The 23,215-nt window shown below is 35.6% G+C and overlaps 1 protein-coding gene across 1 annotated transcript in view; it reads left to right on the forward strand.

The window, feature by feature from the left end:
- HLCS (holocarboxylase synthetase) overlaps positions 1-23,215 on the forward strand; it is a 124,302-nt gene that overhangs the window by 25,517 nt on the left and 75,570 nt on the right. The window contains exon 6 of the mRNA XM_059820764.1: positions 19,476-19,747. Coding sequence (XP_059676747.1) covers positions 19,476-19,747 — 272 coding nt within the window. The remainder of the gene's footprint in view (positions 1-19,475; positions 19,748-23,215) is intronic.

Here is a 23,215-nt window from a genome sequence, read left to right on the forward strand (position 1 = left end):
AGGATGGATAGAAAGGGGAAGAGAAGGAAATCTGCAGATGGGAACCAAGATAATGGTTCTTGTTTCTCAGTGATATTTCCTCTTGTACCTCAGTGAACAGTTTTGTAAAACTTGTCATACAGTCACATAGTAGACGGAGGTGGAATAAGTACTGTATATTTTAGCACATCTTTCTTTCTCCTCAGTCTTCTGTTGTTTTGCATACCTTTGTTATTGTAGTTTCCTAATCTGCCAGTTCTTCAGTGAAATTTGTAAACTTTTGGGTTCCAACTATTAGGTAGAGGTAAAAGCTTAAAAGAAGCTGAGTTTCTATAGCAAATTTTATAACATACAGCCCAGGACAGGATGCTTTTCAAAGCTAGTTACATGCCAAGGCAGCGTGTCAGTCTTGCCTGGTAATAGAGATGCTAGTGGGACTACCAGCCTGCCTAAACACCACTCTGACAGAAACACCCCCCCTCTTCTGCTCCCCTCCCAGCTGGCAGGGCAAGCGGTAGTAAACAGGCAGGAACTTGTGAGGGACTGAGCGTGTGGCTGTGAAGGGAGGAAAGGGGTGTCATGGGGGTTGAGGTATGGGAGCTTGGAGATACAGGGTAGATGGGGTAGAGTGATACCAGCTCTATGTATGACTGCGTAGGTGATCTTATGGGGGACTGCAATGACATGAACAGTAACAAATAACTATAGATTTGCTGCCTGACACCTGTGTTCTTCCCCACAGCTGAAAGAGGTGATGAGAGAGTGACAAGGGAAGTAGCATACTGCTGTCGCAGAAAGAACATCAATGCAATATTGAACTGGCTCCTTCCTCTCATAACACCTCCCCACCCCCAAATACGGGAGGAGCGCAGGGAAGGGCAATGCTTTCTGCATTTTCATGTCTTTGCTGTTGACTGGAGCCTTGCTGGTCGCCCTGCCTAGAAACAGGAGCAGTCCTCCCTCTCCAGAAGGAGTGTCTTTTCTTGGCTCTCTTGGATCAGTGAGGGTCATTAAATTGACATCTTGCCTTGAAAAATTGTTTTGTTCTTCAAAAAAACCAAAAACTTTTGCCTATGCTGCTAAGAAGGATTTAGCTGGCCCTGTTGAGAAAGGAGAGAAAGAGAAGGTGTGGGAGATACCAGAAATAGTGATAGTGACTGTACGTAAAAGGCATGGAGCAAAAGACGATGGTGGCTCTTGCAGTTAAACTATGAGACACAGTTACAGGAACTTAGGCTTTCCTGGCTCTCTGCTCAGAGGCTGCTTTTTTTAACCAATCTTACAGTGCAAAATGACTATGAAACTATAAAAGGTTTTTTACTAACTTTTGAAGCAAAATTGAAGTATTCAATAGAGATTGTTTTTCCTGGGTGCTAACTCAGTAGACCAGACTCAGGATATGACTGACAGTTGAGCTTTATTCATGCTGCCTTCTGTAAGTATTGGAAGGCTAAATTATCTCTTAATTTCTTCACTCATAAAAGTTTCTTCAGCCTTCTCCCTGGAACTGTTTATTGAAGAAAGGCTGGCATGCTGCAGGTACTTTCAGTGCATTCACTAGCACTATGAGACTCCAGTATTGATCAGCATCGCTGCCCAGCTGAGCTAGAACAGCGTTGGCATTACATTAAAATCAGCGTGAATCTGTATTGCTTTCAAAAGCTGCATGCAGCTGCGGCTTTTTATACAGCTCCTTTAGTGGGAAGGTGTCTTTCCACTAGGGGTCACTTACGAGCTGGATTTAGAGAGCGCAGTAAAGCAAAAAAAAATAAGGAAGGGATGGAAAACATTTTATGCATAGTGTGTTGTATACAGATTTGCATTAAAATATCTTTGCATGTTTGTAGCGACTGCCCTGTATAATATTTCCTCAATTTTAAAACAGCAGTTTAAATTCCACAGGAATCGATGGTATGCAGTGTCAAAATACGGTAAAACATTTTCAATCAAGAAATCTTGATGGGAGATGAAGGGGACTCCAAATGTGGAGCTGAGTAAATGCAGGTGATTGCTAAAGCTACCTTTTGCTTTTCTGTTGTTTATCTTCAGGGAATATTTACCATGTATTTGGGGGAGGGGGAAAGAGAAAACTGGCAAACATTCCCTTTATTTTACACTTCTGTAGTTAAAAACATGTCTTCCTTGTTGCATGATAGCAGCAAGCATGCTGTTTATGTTAAACAACCATGAATCACATTTTAAGGCACATAATAATGAATAGTATACTTATGTTGCATTATGGTTTGTAAACAACTTTTTGACTATGTATTCATTCAGTAAATGTTTTTTATGATCATTTGGAAAATGCAAGAAGCTTTGAGGAGTGAAAGAAAATATCTTGTTTATAGCAATCTCCATAAAAAGGGTCTTTATGCTGCTGTGAGAACTAAAAGTTAATGCCTTTTGTGCTGGGTAGCATTTAATCTTATTGTAGAGCTAGCTCTGATATGAAATTATTATGTGCTGGCACCTGACCAAAGTGCAACTCATTGAAGTGTATTCTATCATGTTTCAAGGCTTGCTTCAAGTCAGTGTGCATGATACTTCACAACGACTTTCTTCAGTAGGCATGTTCTTTCTGTACTGTAGAGAATGGAAAATTTTATTATCCTTTCAGAATTGCTTATGTAATATATATTTAAAACATTTGCAAGCTTGATGTTCATGTTCTCTGCTAACTCCTGAAATGATAAAGAATAGCATTTGGGTTGAGTACTTTCTTGAGTATAGGTCACTCAGCAGAGAGTGTTGCTAGCCAGAGTGTGAGGCTGAGTTTTCTTAGTTTCAGTTTATCTTGGAGTTTGTAATAGGAATCTAAATTAAAAAAGTGAAATCCACAGTGGCAGACTAATCCAAATTCATGTTGGCTCTGTGTCTAACACAAGCACACATTCTGTCTTAATGTGAAGGCTGTAATTAAAGTGACTGGTCTTGGATTTTGTTTCAGCGCTCAAAAGTTGTAACCGATAAACCTTTTAGAGTCAGGGTTCAGGGTACTGACTTTGAGCAGATGGGTGATTTTAGATAGCAAGAATCCATAACTTGTGACAAACACTGTGGAGATCCATGGCAATTTGGCATCGATTCATTTACTATGACCTCACTGGTAAAGATCTGACAAAAGTGGAGTATTTCCAAACATAAAAAACTTGAGATTCTCTGACTGTCAGTGCGGCCTGTGGCTAATTTATGTAAGTGAGACTGGGAAAATGAGAACAGGCTTGGCATCAGCTGGAGTCCTGTGAGATGCTATCATGTTACCATTGCTCAGAAATGACGATACATTTCCACAATGAGAAATCATTATAATGGTTATCTAACAATTTAATTAGTGCTAATTTTGTATCTTTACTTTTAAACAAATTATGGCTAAGATGATATAAGACTATATTTTTTAATTAAAGGGAAAGGTTAAATAAAAATATATAACCAAGAAGACATAGAAGTGTCTCCTCATATTGCTGTTCAAAAAAGATAAAACTGCAAACTTTAGCTGTTTTTGAAACAGTGCATTTACTGTATTGAGGTCTTCTGAATATATTTCTTTGACTCTTAACAAGTCTTTGACAATTCAGTTACACAATAAACTTACCAGAAAAAAATTGTCCACAACACAAAGCTTATTATTTAAGTTTATCAAGCTCAATTTATTCTGGAAAATTAAGATGGGAGTTTCATTAGAGTTATCATTGATTTTAAAAAACATTCTGGTATTCTCAGAGTTTGTTGTCGAAGAAGACGAAGACTGCAAAAAAAATTATCGAGTATGACTTGTGTCAGCAGTTGATAAGGAAGGGACTGATGTAGAGATTCTGTTGTATTTATCATGTGACAGTTCATTTTAAGAAATTATTTGGGGTTTTGGACATGTTGAGGAAATCCTGAAACTGCAGGTACAGTGAGAATGGAATTTAGCATGTGACTATCTGGCTGACATTATGCAGTTCTTATAGTGAAAAACTGATTAAAGAACAGCTGTTAGCTTAAATCAGAAAGTTTGCTGTAGTTTCTACTACAACTTATATGTGAAAGCTTTTTTTATTTGGGTTTTAAGTCTGTCTTCACAAGTGCAGTGTGTTCCAGTTTAGTAAATCACTGCACTCAGTTACTTGGCAATGGTAGTGGTGACATTAATTACAAAGGATTTACATGAATATTGAAGCGAAGTTTCTCAGAAGAAAAAAAATCAGAATAAAACTTGTTCTGTCTGTTTTCATGGTATGTGTATTTTTCTTCTGCCAGTAAATGTATCCTCTGTAAAAGTGCTGTGTAGCTGAGTCCATCAGGGCAATCTGTATTCTTACAGTGAGATTATAGAGAGTGGTGCTTCACAGGCTTACACGATTTAAGAATTTCAGCTGATCGCCATTTTATCTATGCCAGTATTTCCTTGTGCAAACACGAGAGGATCTCCAATGGTGATGAAGTTCCATACTTAAGAATGGCACTACGTCTGTATATAATTACATATACAGACTTGTATAAGTCTGTGTATATGTGCGTTAATATGTATATTTTCTAAAAGTCTGTATATAATCTTATTTTATTAGCCATACTGGCAACCTCAAGTTGCGGAAATTAAGTCAAGTCTTCTTTCTTTACCCCTTCCTTAATAAATGCACGATATAGTAGAAATTATAAAAGTGACACAGACCCAGAGAAGATGACTGGCCCTGGAGAAGAACTCCAGCCCTGAGAAAAGTTGAGATCGAGTTATTCATCTAGCGTGTAAATTGGAGCATGCTCCTTGACTGATGAGGGTAAGAACTTATTTGAGAGAGAAAAACCTCAGGAGGAAGAGCTAGTGGATCTAGTTTGATACCAGATGAAAGAGAAGACAGACACTGTGTGGGAGGAGGAGAGAGGGGAATGGGTAACAGCTGAAGAGGCAGAGGTAAGGAGCAAGGCTTGACCATGTAGAAAACAACTTGTATTACTGCATTTTCTAGCATTCCCTACAGCTGCTAGTTATTATAATGCATATCTAAAAATTTTAGCTATAAAATCTGTGCTACTTTGGACTGATCATTTCAATAAGATGTAAGATTCGGGACAACGTTTGGTTTTTACAGCTTGCTTTATTGAGAATCACTTTCCTTATCTAGTGTGTATTGTTTCTCAAGCGTGTGCTAAATTGTACTGTTGAAATTATTTAAGAAACATTTTAAGTACTACTTCAGAAAACATTTCAAAATATCCTTCTTAATTTGTAAAAACTGAATAAATGTATAATTAAAATAATTGTTAAAGCCAAGCCTTAGCAGGATCAGTATTGAGGAGACTAGTACAGTCTGCCCCTACTTGTTTTAATATGGATAAGAATCCCTACTGCAGTTTAAGACTAGTAGTGACCATAATAAATTTACAGTTTTTGTACATGGTGACAACTAAGATTTGAAGACAGAACAATAGATCATTTAATAACTTAAGTTGTTAGAAGTAGGTAGACTGCTGAGTCTCAAAACATTCTTCAGACAAACAACCCGCATCTACATTTTTGCTCAGCTTCTTGCCCTTCAAAGTAGTCTTATTATAAAGTGAATACCATGTGCTAACAACTTCAGCGAGAGAATCTAAATAAAGGTAAGGTGGTTTTTATTTGCTAAGATCCAAATGTGAAGGGAGATTATGGATATAATGTGTATTACTGAATAGTATGCATATGTTTCCTTTTTTTCTGTTTGTCGTATCTTTTTTGATGTCACACTTGCAACAAAGTAATGGGTCATCATTTCTTTGTAACTTACCTTTCAATTGATGAAGTAGGGCATAACTTCAGTAGGAAAAGTTACATTGTTCTCATTATAAAAATTACTTGAAAGGAAGAGTGATACTCAGTTGGAGAAAGCCTTATCACCATCTTCTCTGCTGTAAAGGACTGTGCCTGGATTCTCTCAACCTATTGTATAAAGACAATTTTTAGGAATTGAAAAACATCTTAAGATCCTCTGAATTTTAAGATGGAGAGAACTATTTTATGGGAGCATGCCTCAGTATTTCCATGTAGTCAAAATGAACTAGGAGGTATTTCTGAAATTCTTTCGCAAGATAAGGAAAAATAATTGTTTTTTGATGCATAATCATCAAGATTTAAATAAAAAAATTACATATGGCATGTTTTGACTTTAGAACTGATTACATGAAGTAAGCAATTATCCACACATTTGTCTGGTCTGGAAGATATACATTTTTCTTTCCAAATGAAATTGTTGCTATTATGATTAGTTCGTGTACCATAGCTACCTGACAGGAATAGCAGCTGCAGAGATAACTTTTTATCTGATTAGTTTTCCATTTTTTGGCTGTGTTTTACATATTGGTGTATTACTACAATAGAATAGCTGATGGAAAAGAAAATACAGTAGCTGAAAGCAAATGCTTATTCTTATTTTTTGTTTCTTATAGAGAGAGGGTCACTTTCCCAAACTTACCATAAGTGGTATGAGCTGCAAATTACCATAAATATTTAAGCTGCTTGTTTGAATTCCTGAGGTTTTGTTAGAAATACCTGACAACATTTAAAGTTGTACTTTTGTCTTTAGAATATTTCTGTCATTATTTTAAATGAGCATAGTTGATATCAGGAATGTTTTGAACTGAGTTAAAAAGATTACTTGTCTTTCATGGGAGAATACTTCATTGGAGCTGTGAGGTGTATGCTCTTTGGCTCACAAATCCTTACGATGTGGATTGCTAGAAGAGGAGGTAGTTACCTTATGCTTGCTATGTTCTCTCATGCATCTGCTGCTGGCTGCTGTTGAAGAAAAGGTACAGATTTAAAGGGACATATTATATTGACATGGCTGCTGCTTTGTCCTTGTATTCATATTGTTTGAGCAGCAGCGGCTTTTGACAAGAGCTGCCCCTTTCTGCTGAGTGTTAGTTACTTTGTCATTTGAAAGAGAAGTTCATCAGCTCTTGCAATGATTGGAAGCTTTTCCTTCTACCTGTTTTAGCCATAGGCAACAACTGGGAAGCAATAATATTTAATTTGGTATTTCAGTCAAATGGTACGTATGAATACCTAGCAATGGTAAGAATATGCGTTTGTTATCTCTGCAGCAACCATTTCCTTTTGGAGGTGGGAGTGGACTTCAGTCTTCTCTAAATATTTTCAGACTTTTTTCTATCCTACGCGATCCCCTCTGTCTAATGACGGTCTCCAATTAGCAGTCCAGGAATAGCAAATTAGACATTTTTCAACTGCAATAAACCTTACTACAATTATTGCTACCCTTATTTCTCCATACAAAACAACTTCTCCATCTGTTTGAGGATATCTCTTCCTCTTAGAAGCATATGATAATTTGCTGGTAGACTGTTACTTTTGCAGCCACTGTCACGTTTCTGATTTTATGTAATAACACTAGCTTGACCAACTGAAAGTACACATCAAACTTTAAACTCAAAATTAAATAACAATTGCTTTGCTTTCAGTCTCTTGTTTCCCCAGCTATTACATTCAAGAAACAGAGACCCAAATTGTCCCTATTTAACCAAGGATAAATGAATCACTAGGTGTCACAGACTGAGTATACAGACTTTGTCTGTAGCTTGAGTTCATTAGTTTGTGGGACTATTCTGGAAATTTTAAACTCTTTTTTCACATTTTAGTACTGATTGAAGTAATCCCTGAAACTTTTTCCCTCAAGACAATTTGTTTTTAGAAGTTAATCCTCTGGTTGGGGAGTATTAATTAACGACCTTCAACAAAGGTGGTTCATATTTAATCAGTTAAAAGTTCATCTTTGGAGGTGCATCTTTGTAATAGACTACATTAGTGCCCATATGCAGCAAGCATTTACTGTTTACATAGTTTTGAACAACTGTTTCCATAAGGTTGTATTTTGTTGTCCCCTCCAGACTGCTGCCCCCCAAGGCGTTTCCTTACCTGGGTTAATAGTAAATTTTAATGGGAAAAGTCTAAAAAAAAATAAAGTAGTCATCTTCTTTTTCAGGTGTGCTATTCAGTTGAGTCTTAAAACAATGCAAGAGTGTGTTTCCAGTCATTGTGGTTAGATTTTATTAAATGAGGTCTTTTTCGGATACATTCTACATGAAGTGTTACATTTGCATTAATGAATATTGCAAAATTTTGTTTGACAGATTGGGTCTTCGCTCAACTCTTTTAACAGTAATAGACCATAAATATCTCTAAGTACAGAAACAGGTGGTTATCCCCAGAGACAAGTCAAGGGAATCCAAAGTCCTTTAGAATAAAGAACGTGCCATTGTCAAAAATGCTCCTGACTACCTATATTTGCCTCTGTTGAGCACTTCTCATACACTGCCTTGGTCTCGAGTCTGTTCTTGTTTGCTTCTTTGAGTGCCTTGTTTCCCAAAGTCCCTCCTGAAACCCTGAATTTCAGTTATGACCTTGGACTTCTGCTGCATTGTCTGCAATACTGTAAGTTCTATATGCCAAGCGTGGTCTTTTGGAGTAGAAGCTAGTGGTGTATATGACTTGGCTAAAGTGAACTCAGGCCTAGACTAGCTAAAGATTTGTCTAGATAAATGTTTGGCCTTATCCCTGTGAGGGTTAAATATGGTGTATATCCACCTTCAAAGGACAAATTAAATTTGTGTTTTTTTCCCATTTATCCCTGACAATTGCAGAAATGCTTTCAGTTGGCTGCTCTCTAAGGAGGTTGGCACTGAAGTTAGTTCTTGAAGCTGCCTGTGTATCAGGACTCTTACGGCTACAGGAAGGTGTAGTGTATGATTTGCTTACTATCTTCTTGGTTTTCCTCTGAGGAAAAATTTTTACCTCTTTTGTGCTGAACATGGTTTCAATCCCAGCAAGAGAAAGTAAATGTTAAATCTGAAAGGGCTGAAAAATGGAGAGAAAAATTACAATGTGTTAGAAAACATGCAGCTAGGATAACTGTAAATGTAGTTTGTATCATTCACTCTTCCAACGCTGCATTATAGTATATGGGCGTGAATACTGTATTTTTCCCCGTGTTTTTTAAGAAAAAATTATTAATTCGCGATCAACTGAGTATTATTGAGGCTTCCTTCAGAGTTCTCAATTTGATACCTAAATTTTACATTGGTGTATATGTATATGACATATTTTCGAAGCATGAAGCTTAACTTTTTTATATACTCCACTAAATAAAAAGCATTGGTTTACTTTTTTGTTAATAAATAATCCCATGCTGTCATGCTAATGGTTTTTTTTTTAGGATCCTGGATTAGCAAGGCGATCTTAGTTACAGTGGAAGTTAGTAGTTGTTATCTTAATACTGTTTTTTATCTTTGGAGTGGGTATACTATAAATAACAGACCAAGTGTGTTCTTGCCATTATAGCATATAATTTCCAAGAAATTCTTCCTTTCTAAGATGTTTCTTTTAGTATCTTTTTTTATTTATAAACTGTTATGTCAACCTGAATAGGTTTTAGAAAAGATTATAAAATATATGATACATCTTGAACATTAGCTGTACAACTTTAGGGACATAACAGTATTGTAATCTCTGAGTTGTGGTACATGTGAAAATGTGTTGTGGTTTCACCCTAATATTTCACAGACATTTCTTAAGCTCAAAAATCTCTACAGTGTGACAGAATTGGGAGTTCTTGCTTGGAAGAGGCAAAAATGAGGTAGAACTGAAATCTTGTCACTCAGGTTTAATGTATGTTTGCAGTGCTAAGAGGAGAATCTTTGGCTCCTGTTCTACTATTTCATATTCATGAACACTAAATTCAGTCACATTTTATGTATATAAACCTGTTGAAAGGCAAAACAAACCTGATGGAAAACCTTAAACTAAGAACTGTGTATTATCAGTGGTAAGAAAAAATATTTTCTTAGGTTTTATTTACTTAACTCATTCTACTACTAATTCCAAGATTTTCAACAAACAATTTTATCCTCAGTTTAAAAAAAAGAAGTTTCAGTACCAAATAAAAATACTATTATGTGATAGCTGTTTAACAGAGACAGTTTTACCAGCTGAATATATTGCATCTAATTTATTGCCCTATTAGCTGAGAACAAAATTCTTCTGTATTTTTTTTCTAGTCAATACAGAATACTTTTGAGAGCAACTTAAAATAAATGTATACAGCATTTAGGGTTAGATTTATATCTTAATTTATTCTTGTGTGTGGGTTTTTTGTTTTTTTTTAAAACCCACTTTAACATGCATAATGTTCAGATTTTAGTGCAAAAGTGGAATGTCTTTTCCCTTCTGCCTGGTTTCTCTATACTTATTTTTAGCACAGTTGCACATATGCTCAATTTACTGTACACTTTTCTTTTTAAAAAAAATAACAACAGTTTTGTTACAAAGTAGGTGTCATGAAGAATTAAATGGTCAAACCGTAATTTATCACGCCTTTTTCTGGTAGGATAAATCAACACCTACTAGTCCTCTGATTTATCAGCCCTTTCATTGCAGCGCTCGTTTTTGTGAAGTGTTATGTGGTGATGTTATGTCAAAGGTAGACCTTGTTCTTGTTGATCCTTTATCCTCAAAGTCAGCTTTACAGTCTGTTGCAGTAAACATACCCCAATTACTGTGCTATGTTATGATACCAGTTTACCCTGCATAGGTGGTCATATACTGTTTAATTTCTGAGATTAAGTGCTACAATGAGATTAAATGTGAGGGGGTTTTGATGCATACATTCTTTGTTTCTTTCTATTTGTGTGTGTGTGTGTGTGTTCACATGCTTAAATATAGTTTATATGGTAACGTGCAATTACAGTTTTTTTGAAGTATGCTTGACTTAAAACCTGGTTAAATTCAATCCTTTAGTGATTCTTGACAGAGCTGGGAATTCTGGAAGAGGTTTTGACATCTGAATATGGGCTATTGCATTCAAAAGTTTTCAAATAAGGTTTGAAACTGGCTTGGCAAGGGCTTGCGAAGGATTTAATACACATGTGTTTAGTACGTCGTCTTGCTCTGCTACCTGCATCATAAAACCTGCCATTTTTGTTTTTTTAAAAACTGTTACTGAGCCTAAACCTGTTTTTTTCAACTTGTGTAACACATTGATGGTGCATTTGTAATGTATTAAGAGGAGTACTCATTTTGTTGTTGTTGTATGTGAATATGGAGGTAACTTATTCAATGTTAATAAATGTTAATAAAATATTTTAGAATGTTTTTTTTAATACAACCCTATTTTTTTTTTTTTTACCATAAACCACAGATTGAATTTTAAATAACTTCTGCTTTTAGTAGAAACCTTGCACAGGACTCAAAATCAGCATAAGCCACAGTAAATTAGTGCAACATTATAAAATACTGCTTCATCAAATTAAGGAGTTTTTGCTTAAGTAGACTTTTGGCCTTTCAGAATGGAATATGGTTCTCTTTCATATGTAGTGTGCTTTTTTCATACGTGTGGACGGCTTCAGGTTTTTGGTTTTTTTTCAAGGTATGCAGTGTGCTTTTTTCATACGTGTGGACGGCTTCAGGGTTTTTTTTTTTTTTTCAAGGTATGCTTTCAGCTCTGGATGATGTTTAGCCTTTGACCCAGCCACTTTCTTACAATAAACAGTTTGTTGATGAGAGCAGCTGCTGGGAAGATTGCTTCCAGACTGTTCTGTTGCAGCTGAGTAAGAAAAGCAAAAGCCGGGATGCACCTTACAGCATTGCTCTGCTCTCCTCAGTGTTCCTCCGCTCAACTCTGGTTTGCGTTGAGGACAGTGCAGCGGGGCCGTCTGTAGCTAGCCTTGTGCAGCAGCTGTAAAGGCTGTGACATAGTCAGGGACCGTAAATAGTAGTACTTTATCAAAACTGAGAAATCAAAACAAATGTGTTCTGCTTAGGGCAGTACGCATTCACTCTTTTTTTTTTTTATTATTGTTCCACCGTTTTAAGAATTTTTGATACTTTTTTTGCATATAGCAATAAAGAAAAAATGTGATTGTCTCACTTCCTGTATTTGTTTTGCATGACTGAAAGATAGCATGTGCCTTCTAGCAACTTAATAGCTAAGCATAACACTGTGCTAAAAACAACAGAGATACTGATATAAAAATCTTGACATGAAGACCATTTTCCCTTTTCATTGCCTGTTGATTTCTTTTTTATCTTATTTTTAACCTTATTGACAGCATTCTTTTCTCTACAGAAGGTAACATCTCATCTATTTTTTATTAGTTGGTGAATTCTGATCTGGGTCCTGCAGCCTGTTTCTAGAATAGACTGCTGCACGTTGGATAAATTTATTTTCTGCCTACATACAGTGCTTTTTAAAGCTAAATTTAATTTTGGATTCAAATTTAGGCACAGATTTATGAGCAGTTGCTGGACATGTAGACTGGGAATATGTTGAAATCTAAGATGCTTCATGTTCAAAGAAATGTAACTGCAGTAAAAAGGATAAGGATACCTTGCAACACTTTGTTAAAAATCTTTCCCTTTTTTGGACTAGGTATTCCACATATCAGTTGGCAAAATGGACCCACTTCTACATGTGACTGTTTCTACTCCCCATACTGCTGAGATGATGCACTGTGTAACTGTTTATGTAATGTAATACTTGTTTTTAAAAACACACTGAAGTGTGGAGACAAAAATAAGGAACTTGGTCTCTGGAATGATCTTTCAGAAATGATTAGCTTTTTCTGCCTCTCTTGAGAAAGTATATCGCACACTGAAGTAACTGCCCAAACCACTAGAGACTCCTAAAAATCCAGTTGGTTGTGAATTAAAAAAGTTACCAAACCCTGCCATCTTTCTAAATGCCCTTCCATATTTTACGCAATCAACTCATGTTTTGTACCGTGTCTGGGTTTAGGAAATGTAAAAAGATTATTAATAAACTGAAACAGATTTCCTAGTTACTTAGTATCCTGAGAATGCATAGCAAATATCAGCCAAGTAACTACAGAAGTTCATGAGAACATGAAATGAGAATGCACCTCGGTTGTACTACAATAAAACCTTTATGAAGTTCTTTGGGGGATGGGGAAAGGAGGGAGTGGAGAACTGGGGATTTCTTTCCTTCCTAAGATCTTTATACTATGAACTAAAACACAGAATCATGAAAATAACGACCCTCTGCCTGCTGAATAGAGTAAGATAGATGCACAGATCCTCCCCTGACTTAGCCTAGAAGAGTGACCTCAGCTAAAATATGTCTTCCTATTAATAAAATCTGCAAACCAAATGAAATTATTATATGCAATCTGAAGATAGATTAAAATCAGCCAGTGGGACTGTGGAGGGAAACTATCTAGCTTGCTCAATTTTTATCTATTTACTTCAACAATACATGCTTTCTGAAAATGAATTCAAGTACTTCATATATTTCAAATCCAGATTTTAAATTTGTTGTAAATAGCCTTTGTGTTTTATAGTTCCATTTATTCTTTTTTTTTCAGTTGTTACAAAGTCCGTCTTCAAGCTTACACTTACTTAAGTCTAAAAGGGCAACTGTTCAGGACTCCAGGTGTTGATGTGTAGTTTGGTAATGTTACTACATACTAATGACGTCTGAACAGTATTGAAATAATGATTATGACTATCTAATGAAATCTCTTAATCTGATTGTCTGGTTAGAGACACTGGCTTTGACACACAAACACAAATAATACATCTGCTATCTATAGCTTTACTAAGTCCTGCTGAACTACAAGATGGCCACTACGACTTAATTGCCAGTATTGTTCTTCTTGGAAGGGAAGAGCAACCTTTCTCCCATCTTTGTATTTCTGTGGAAGAAGTTACAGCAGGCCTATTCTTCATCCACTTCCAGTTCCTCTGTCAGCTGTGATCGCCAAGAGATTATCTTCTTTCCTCATCTGAGCTATCAAGTTTTTGGGTGTTTTTTCTCCTTTCTTCAGTCTTTTCCTAAAGAGAAAGACATTGTACTGGGTTCCCCCCCTTTGTAAAAGAAAATAATAACTTTTCATGAATGGTTGTGGTACTAAACTTAGTATTTATAAATTGTTTTACAAAGCCTCAGTAAAAGGTAATATATACATGCTAGGGTTTGAAAGCAATAAGGATAGTATATAACTTCATGTTTTTTCTGCATCTTCTGTATATTTACAGTAAGGCTTTTTTGGTGCCATTTAATATTTATTTATTTATTTTTAGCATTTTTCTATATTGGCTGAGTATGAACATGATTTTAAAATGAGGCTATGGTTGTGTTATGAAACCGTCATCTGCTTCAGATCTCGAAGTATGGCATTATTACAGGAAGTAAAAACACAGGCAGCATCAGAAAAGCATTTTGTGTGCCTCATTAGTCAGAAATGTCTGCCAAAACCTTGCCCTCTTGTGCTAATAGCTGACTTTTCCTGCTGCCGGCCTCCTAAGTCGCTAGCATTCGGGCTGGAGTTGCCACTGTAGATGTGTTTTTTGCTGGCGCCAGCCTACTCTTTACTTCCACGTTGGACTTCAGTTTGTTTCTGTTGGATTCAAGAGATGCTATGGAAGCTCTCCAGTGGCTAATTTAACACCTTTAAACTTGTGGCACTGTTGAGCAAAGCCTGTGTAATACAAGGAGGATGTACTTTTTGTGTATATGTATATATGTGTGTGTATTTTTCTATTCTAAAGTTGAAATCAGATTCCAGATGCTGTGCACTCTTCATTGAAATGTGTTCTTTTCCATCAGTGCTATTGTAGAATTCATACAAAATATATACATTTAAGATCATACCTGAACCGAATAATACTCATTTGAAAACAGCCAATTCAGAAAAAAAAGCAGGTTAGCCATATTGAAGGTGTGATGTCTATAAATGTGGTTATGCTCCAAACAGGCTGTTCATGTGCTCCTCTAAAAGACTGGTACTTCATGCCTGTGTAATCTTCACTTGTTTGCAGTTAATAAACATATATGCGTATGTGGTTTAATCAGTACCTCAAGTGATAATATATGAATCAATACATCAACTGCAAACTTCTTTAAAGTACAGTGAACCAGAAATAGAGGTAGCTCATTGGAAATTATTACATTTTATGCAAAGGAAGGAGAAAAATTGTTAAATTGTATTCTAGGTATGTATCCAGAAAGTGAATACTTGGCCTCACTTACTCAACATGCAAAAGCTAAAACAGAGTATTAGATTATAGTCACAATATTGAGTCATTGGTTAGAGCATCAGTAGTTCAAATTGTCTTATTTTTCCTCCCAAGAAAAGAGAGAGCTGACTGATGTATAGTGTATGTTTGTTTTATGGCATTATATTTTTAGCTTTCATTTAGGTTCGCCTCCATGTTTTTAATAGAAACCAAATGAATTTAGTCTGTGACTGAATTTTGTCTTAACAAAGAATTCCATTGATACAGAGTTTAAGATCTATCATCACAGAGTTTGGCAGAAAAGAGCAGCTCCCAAATATGCCCAATGAGAGAGATACTTGCATATGTATCTGTGTGTATATGAACATACATACAAAAATAAGAAAATATATCAAAATTCTATATCTATAAATAGAATGGAAGAATAAAGTCTTGGCTTGGGGATTATTTTGAACCATTGTAACTGAAAGTTACAATAAGTCTCGTGCATAAGTGTCATTGGTTGATAGAGCCCAGGTGCAAATAAAATCTTCTCCATCAGGAGCTGTAATTTTCTGTTATTTTATACTACAACAGAGAAGGGTCCATATGTAGCTGGGTTTTGTCTCCTATGTCTCCCTCTTTTCTCCTTTTTGTTCAATCATCTCAACCGCTAAGTAAGTGTTAGGAAAAAGTGAAACGAATGATTACGAAAATAAAAAGAATTTTAAACACCAAAAGAAAACTTCTGTTACATAGCAGTTTCTTCACACACCTGACCAAACTCTTAAAATCATAGAAAGCAGATGTTAAATCAGAAACACAATACAGCTTTTACTCTTCCTTCTTTACATTATAATTACCATTTAAACTTGCAATGTCAGACCTCCAATCCTTGATACAGTGACCCCTAATAAACCTTTGGTGCTGATCACTGGAGGAGCTGAGGATGTGTAGTATGCAGTAGCTTAACTCTCTATTTCTATGAATTTTGTGAACTATATCTCCCTACTGCTCAGAACAACTTTTCGTTTAGTGACACTTTCAGTGTGACAGTCAAAATTCTGTTGGTTGATCTCTTTGGCCGTGGGTACCAGATCAGTGAGGCTGACACTGCTTCAAAATTTCATAGCTCTCCATGATTCTGTCTGGGAGGATTTAAGTTGTGCTTTGGAGTGCTGGGGGAAGAATTTGTTAGTGACAAGTGGTGGGTAGTTCCTGTTGGTATAGTGCTTTTCTGCTTTTGGTATTGTTTTTTACAATGCATTGAAAATTTATTGTGCTTTTACTATTTAAAATATGAAATTAAATTCGGCTTGACCTCAGTTCTCCTATCCACAAGTGATGCAGTAAAGATGAACAACAATTTCAGAATATATTTGTGCTACCCTAAAACAAGTGTAGTTATTATATTTACAAAGTGTGTTACTGATAATATGTGTAATACAGATCTTAGTATGATTGCACGTGTAAGTAGCTGCAGGCCGTGGCCAGGAGCTTGGGTACTCCCTTACCTTGTGTTGGGTGCCTTGCTTGACACACCTGATCTGGTCCCAGAGATGTGGAAGGCCAGACAGTTCCTGAACCAACACTTTTCATTTAAATGGCCACCAGAGGTTGCTGCAGAACTGGCGGACACAGCTGGGGATAGGTTTTGAATTTAAAGCTGAATCCTGAATTTAGCAACAAATCACACGGTCCAGGTTCTGATGTGATTATATTCTTTTCAAATGGAGTTGAAGCAGAGGTTAACCCTGACTTCTCGTATATGTTTATTTCATTATACAAAAATGTACTTCTCTGTGTGCCAGTATAATTGTGGAGACCAAAATGGATTGGTTCAGCACCCGTGTTTCTGTAACTGTGTGAAGGAGGTTCTTACAATGAGAACTAATTTTTTTAGTGCATACTTGGACAGCACTTGAAACTTTGCTTTGTTAAAAATGCAAAAACATATTTTTTAGGAATTTTTAAAAAACAAATGCTATTCTTGATTATGTATTACTCATGTTTATATTTTTGATCAGCTCAATAAGCGTGTGCATTATGGGAAAAATTAGCTTCATAATTATACACATGTTACAATTCTTAAATGGTTCAGTATGTGTTAGAAACAGGAAAATTAAATCAAGAAGTAAACCTAAAAACTATGGGGTAAAAATCACCTGAAAGAATGTACTCAAGAGGATAAATGGTAGGAATTATCTGGCATATTTGTAAGAATGTAACATCACACATAAACATATGCTATTTCAGTCTTTTCAGAAAGTATGCCATGGCAAAAGTACAGCAGACTTTCTGATGCATAGTACTGAGCACTTTCATTGTTTGTTTAGAATGTAATAATACTTTAAGCACCTTTATTTTTTAACTTAATGTCTGTTTCTCTAAGTCTGTAAACCTGTCCTTATGTAAGTTTAAATTATGTTCTTGTGTCTAGGACTTGCAAGCTCAAGTATGCTAAGTGAATTTCTGTGTTTGGAAAGCAATAGGAAAATGCACTTTCTGATTAAGCATAGTTTCCATATACTCCCTCAGAAGAATGAAAGCTATGATTTTTCTAAATATCAGTTACAGCTAATAAGTTACTCTGTGTGTGTGTGTGTGTAAAACAAGTAGGATAGTGTGTAAAGAATTCAGCAGCAGTCTGTCAAAGCTATGATTTTACACTAAGTGAAGATACAAGTGTTTCACGCAGATCAAGTCAAAGAGATGCTCATAATACCTTTAATGCCACATCATCATTTATGATGCATATGTAAAAAAAAAAAAAAAGGAAGAAAATATTTAAAGTACATTTTATCCAAGAAGTTAGATGGAAAGAGTTCAGGTGGAGCTTTAGAAAACCAAGAAATGAGAAGTAATTTCTCTGTAACTAGAAGTTAGCTACTGAGTCACTCTTAGATGATTCTGGGGCTTAGAAGCTAGTGCCTGGTTGCATTTGGAAAGAGACTATTCCTTTCTTCATGTTATGCTCTGCTACCCCTACTACAGGGCTGCAAACCAGTGAGTCTGCTGACGTTCAGTGTACAAAGAACGTCACACAAGAAGCAGTGTCCGTGTGAAACTTGAGAATGTGTAGTTTCTGAGGGTGGAAAATCTATAGAAAGGTGTTAGGAACAGGACCACTTTTCTCATTCCTTCTTGAGATATAACAATGGGATTTGGAAAATTAGAGTAATTCCTTGGATAGATAACTATTTATAGGAAGTTTGCTCTTAATTGCAGTTTGTGGGTTTTAAAGAGTGGGTTGGAGCTCAGGGACATCTTATTCAAGGGCAAGAAAGCTTAGTCCTGTCTTCAGCACTCACATAGGAAACACTCTTACTCTGATTCCCAGATATGACAGTAATGGGAAGGAGAGGCATATATTTGGTTAGAAGTTTTATATTTAAAAGTCAAATGTCTTTCTCTTAAAAATGTGAGGGCAAGAATCACTAGTACATTATTTTCTGTAGAACAGAATACACAATTTTTGTGATATCATATATAAGACTACTTTGTCTGTAGAAGGAGAGCTCTTCGAAATCTAAGCTACACACTTAGCAAAAAGAAGTCGCAGCATCTGTGTTTGTGGGCTGTTAACTTACTGTTTCTAAAGACATGGCAAATGTTTTGTATCAAATCTCTCAAAATAGAATTAGATATCTCCAGGAAGAGTTATATGAATGTGTAACAGTTGTTTCAGGGTGTCACCAGACAGGTAATAATGCCAGTAATTCATCTCTTCATTTCACGTTCAAAAAAATGTATTTCTAAATAACCTAAAATAAAGGAGAGAAAAATCAAAGTGTTGGTGTGTAGATATATTAAATTATATATGTATGTACATGTATATTTGACATTTAAAATCTTTTGCACAGAAATGTGTACTAGCTGTCCCATTGGCTGGGACAAGGACAACAAAGCATACATACAACTGCGGTTCATACGCTGGTAGTGGAATTTGCTTAGTTGTGTGCATTCTTGAGTTACATGCTTCTCTTTTAGCTACCTAATTAACAGCCATTTTTGTCTATATTTAAGGTAATAGTAGTGAAGCTTCTGTTAGCTGAAGGTATGAGCTCTTTTAGCAGGTATTCTGCTGAGAAATCAGTAAATGTTTTTCTTAGCTGCTGCTTTATCCTTCACATTGAGTCTTAACGACGGACTAAAGGGCTTCCAGCAAAGAAACTTAGCATGTCAAAAAACCTGCATAATACAGGTGTATGTGTGCACTCCATGCTTCAGTATCTCGGAGAACCACTGCAAATCCAGCTATAGGGAATGATTAAGCCTAATTAATCTGCAAAGGAGCATGGTCTGAAGTCAAGGGAGAGAGTACCAAGTAGTCAGGCCAGGCTGAACTATAACAAGCAGCAGAAGTTGATCTTTGTAGAGGAAATGAGTTAATTTTTCTATTTTGAAGTAAAACATGATTGCTTGAATAAAAATGTTCTCGGAAGAATGTTTGTATGTCTTCACATGTGGTGGTCCATATTTCTATGCCTTATTTTATTTCCCTTGCCCACAGGAAATCCATCTTGCTTTTCTGAAATGGCTCGAGGGAAATGTAGATGCTGAAGGATTAAGAGCATCCAGCAAGGTGTCTTTTAAATTTGTTTCATCCTGTGAATCAAAAATGGAGATAACTCCATCTCTCATGCCAGTCATCACTGATATGCGAAGCTTCTCATCAGAACATTTCAGCCTGGACAGATATCAACAAAATCTTCAAACAAAGAAGCTTGGCAAGATTCTTCTTTTTACTGAAGTTACCACAACAACAATGAATCTTCTAGATGGGTAAGATAGTGATCTAGACCATACCAAATAAACTCTGGTCTGGAATTCACAATTATAGTAACACACAATGTTCAGGAAGAAACTTTTTTCTCTTTGGTTTATTTGTTGCCTAGAAGATAGCCAAAGTAAAAAAAAAAAAAAAGCTGATTATTTTCTAGATAGGACACAAAATAGAGATCTTTGTGTTCACTGAATATTAATTGATAACGTATAAAATACTAAGGCATAAAGGGTGGGAAAATCTGAGTGACAGCTTTTTACTTGGCGGTGGAGTTTAATCATTATTCCTCTTGCAAAGAATGAACATCACCATAGGAAAGTTTAAGGTATTAAATGTGGATATTTAGGAGATTATATGCATCTAGTGCAAGTTATTTTCTAAGCTAGTTATTTGCTGAAAGTGATACCAAGTAGATTGTGGCTTTAATTATAACATTACTGTTTTCTCTCATTCCTTTTACTGAATATTTCACTAAAATGTTCTTTAGTGGTTTGTTGGGTTTTTTTAAAACATCAATTAGGGTTATGCTAGATGTTCTTTCATCATCACATAGATGACCCTTGTGAATGAGTTGTGGGATACCTTTGAGAAGGTAGTTCATTAGAGTTTTGAATGGGATTAAGTGATACAAAAATCACAGTTACTAAATCTTAGGTTGGAGTCTGTGTACAAAGACTACACTGTTATGTTTCATGAAATAGTCTGATGGAAAAAAATGTCTTTGGGAAGTCGTTGCTCTTCAGGACAGATTTTTGTATGTGTATTTCTACCTGCAGCTATAACTTTTCTTGACAGCTACTTTTGAGTATCAGTGTTAATTTATCTGCAGAAATTGCAGATAAATTTTACTGTTGAAAATAACCTCAGGAATTTTTTTTTTTTTTAATTGACATCATCAGTTAAATCACCTTGAATGTTATTGTAACTGATTAGTTAACCAGCAATAATAGCTTTAGTTCTCAGCTAGAGAGCCTAAAGTGTGAGATCGATGTAAGTTACAGAATATGCCTTCTTGCAAGTAATGAAGGTGATTTGTTTTAGAATATGCACACAAAATCTGTGAATGAGGATGCATTGTAACAGTATTAAAGTAAATCAGTTTGTAGTCTTACAGTTGACACTGTCATAGAATTTACAAATGATAATTTGTGCTAAATTATTGCCATTTCAGAGACAGTTGGAATCAAATACAAATTTCTTTTAATTCGAAACGGTTCTCTGTGTGTGCATATGTACTCATGTGCACACACATTAAAAAAATGTTGCTCTCTAATTTTGCCATTCCCTTCCCCAGATCTACATCCTTATCCTGCAACTGATTTTGCAATGGCTTTTCGTCATAGTCAGACATGCTAGCTTGATAAGAGGCCACAAAGAAAAGAGTTATTTTATAGAAGCATTTGGAGCATTTGCTTCTTAATCTTTAATATTCACAGCATGTTCAGCCCATTGGATTGAAAGCGGAAGTACCATGAAGAAAGTGACGAAGTGATAATAGGTCAAGACCTTTCTTCTCTGACAGTTTTTTTTGGTGGTGGTTCTCAGTAAGATGAAGTATATAATTCAGACTTTTTGGAATTTATTTAGCTATCGCAAGCTAAATAGAATCACATCTGGCTAATTTAGATATCATTATATTATCAAGAAAGGCAGCGGAGCCAAGAGAAGTGGTCTTGGTTTTTCTAGGACTGTGGAACCTTTACTTTCTTATCTTTAAAGTGCTGTACCAGCAGAGTGGTCAGCACTTGGGTTGCTTTTTTACATTAAGCAGCCCAAATAGTCAGTTTTCAGATAAGATGTAAACTAGAAGTCCTGGCTCTAAGTAACCTATACTGGGAAGATGATCCCAGTCAGATCATAATTTGAACAATTAAATTTATCTTACAGAAAGACCTTTGTTTTAATAAGTTGAAATCTTTGTCTTAAGTATTATGGTTGATGTTACCGTAACTACTTTGTTGTCATGGATAATAGAATAATGTAGTCCATGTGATTTGCAATTCAGCAAAGTGTCTTGAGATTTCACAGATGATAACATTTCATAAATCACTAGAAATTGATGCAAATACCTATTAGGTAATTTTTATTGAAGAAGAAAGTTGTCAGGTTTTTAAGGTTCTTCCAAATGAACCAATATGAATTTGTTAGGGTATGTGTATGTCACTTTTTTCTAATTGCCAATTCTGAATGACAAGAAAACGTATCTCAGGAAAAAAGAGTTTTTTTGAACAAAAAATAGGTACCTCTTGATCGTTCATGATTCCCAGAAAAAAATAGCAATACTATGTTTATGTAATCTTATATTGCAATAAGCACATATTACATGATAGACTCTTGTAGGTCTCTCAAATTTTACCAAGTTTGTGATGATTGAAAATATGATACAGACACCCTAAGATTAGTAGTATATTTAGTTAATAAATTATAAATAATTAGTGTGATTAGTAGTAAATTTAGTTAGTAAATTATTTAGTTAGCAAATTATAAATAAATTTACCATTTAACTTCCATTACTTTAGATTTTCTTATACCTTTCTCACCAACTGAATGTCAAACTTTTGTCTCTCTTCCTTTCCACTTCCCCAAACCTTCATACCCCCCAAAAATTAAGATGTGGAAGGAGAAAGTAGGCTGGAACTAATTTAATGGCTGAGCGACCTCACAGCAGAGAAACAGCCGGAGCCTAATAGGGGTCTTTGTCTGCATTTCCACCCTGGCTGGTAACATGCCAGTCAAAAGTCAAGCAAGAGAAACAGGTGGAAACTATTAGACCTGTCATAAAGTTTGAAAAATTGATTCTGGAGGCTAAGTGAATAGATTGAACTTGACAGTGTTGTCCTAAAGATTCTAGGGGAAAATTCTGTAGTTTAATTTGGGATCCCTTGATTGTTCATTAGCTCTCCAGATGGCAGGTCTTGGCAGTTTGCGTATTAACATACACACTGTATTATCACTGTCGTACATTTATGTGTCCTAAGGTAACAAATGAAGTGTGAATTCACCTGTAGGTATCTAAAATTAAATGGCATTATTCTAATTGTAAAATAAGGATTTGTTTAAATGTCATATAGTTTTAAATGATTGGTATTGCTTTTATGATTTCATGTTAAAAGCTTTATTTGAATCATTTGAGACTTTTTAAAAGCATTTCCATTTTTATTTCTTAAACTAAAATTTAAAATCCTTACCAAAGATTAGAACATCCCTTGTTTTTTTTATAAAAGGAAATTATTTCTGTAAGTTTCATTTCAGAAACCTTGTCTTCAAAGGTATTTATCCTAATGCCACCTAAACAGGTTAACCTTGCCAGAAGCAGTTCCACTTTCCCTATCTCCTCTCCTCAGAGCATGGCTGGGATTGCATGATTTAAGATGAAACCATTATTTTTGAGGCTGCATCTGGTATAGTGATAGAAGTGTTACATTGTAGAGACTTATTAGACTCACAAGACTTGTGATTGATCAAGT

Source organism: Gavia stellata, chromosome 1 (genome assembly GCF_030936135.1).
Source record: "Gavia stellata isolate bGavSte3 chromosome 1, bGavSte3.hap2, whole genome shotgun sequence".
Lineage (NCBI taxonomy): Eukaryota > Metazoa > Chordata > Aves > Gaviiformes > Gaviidae > Gavia > Gavia stellata.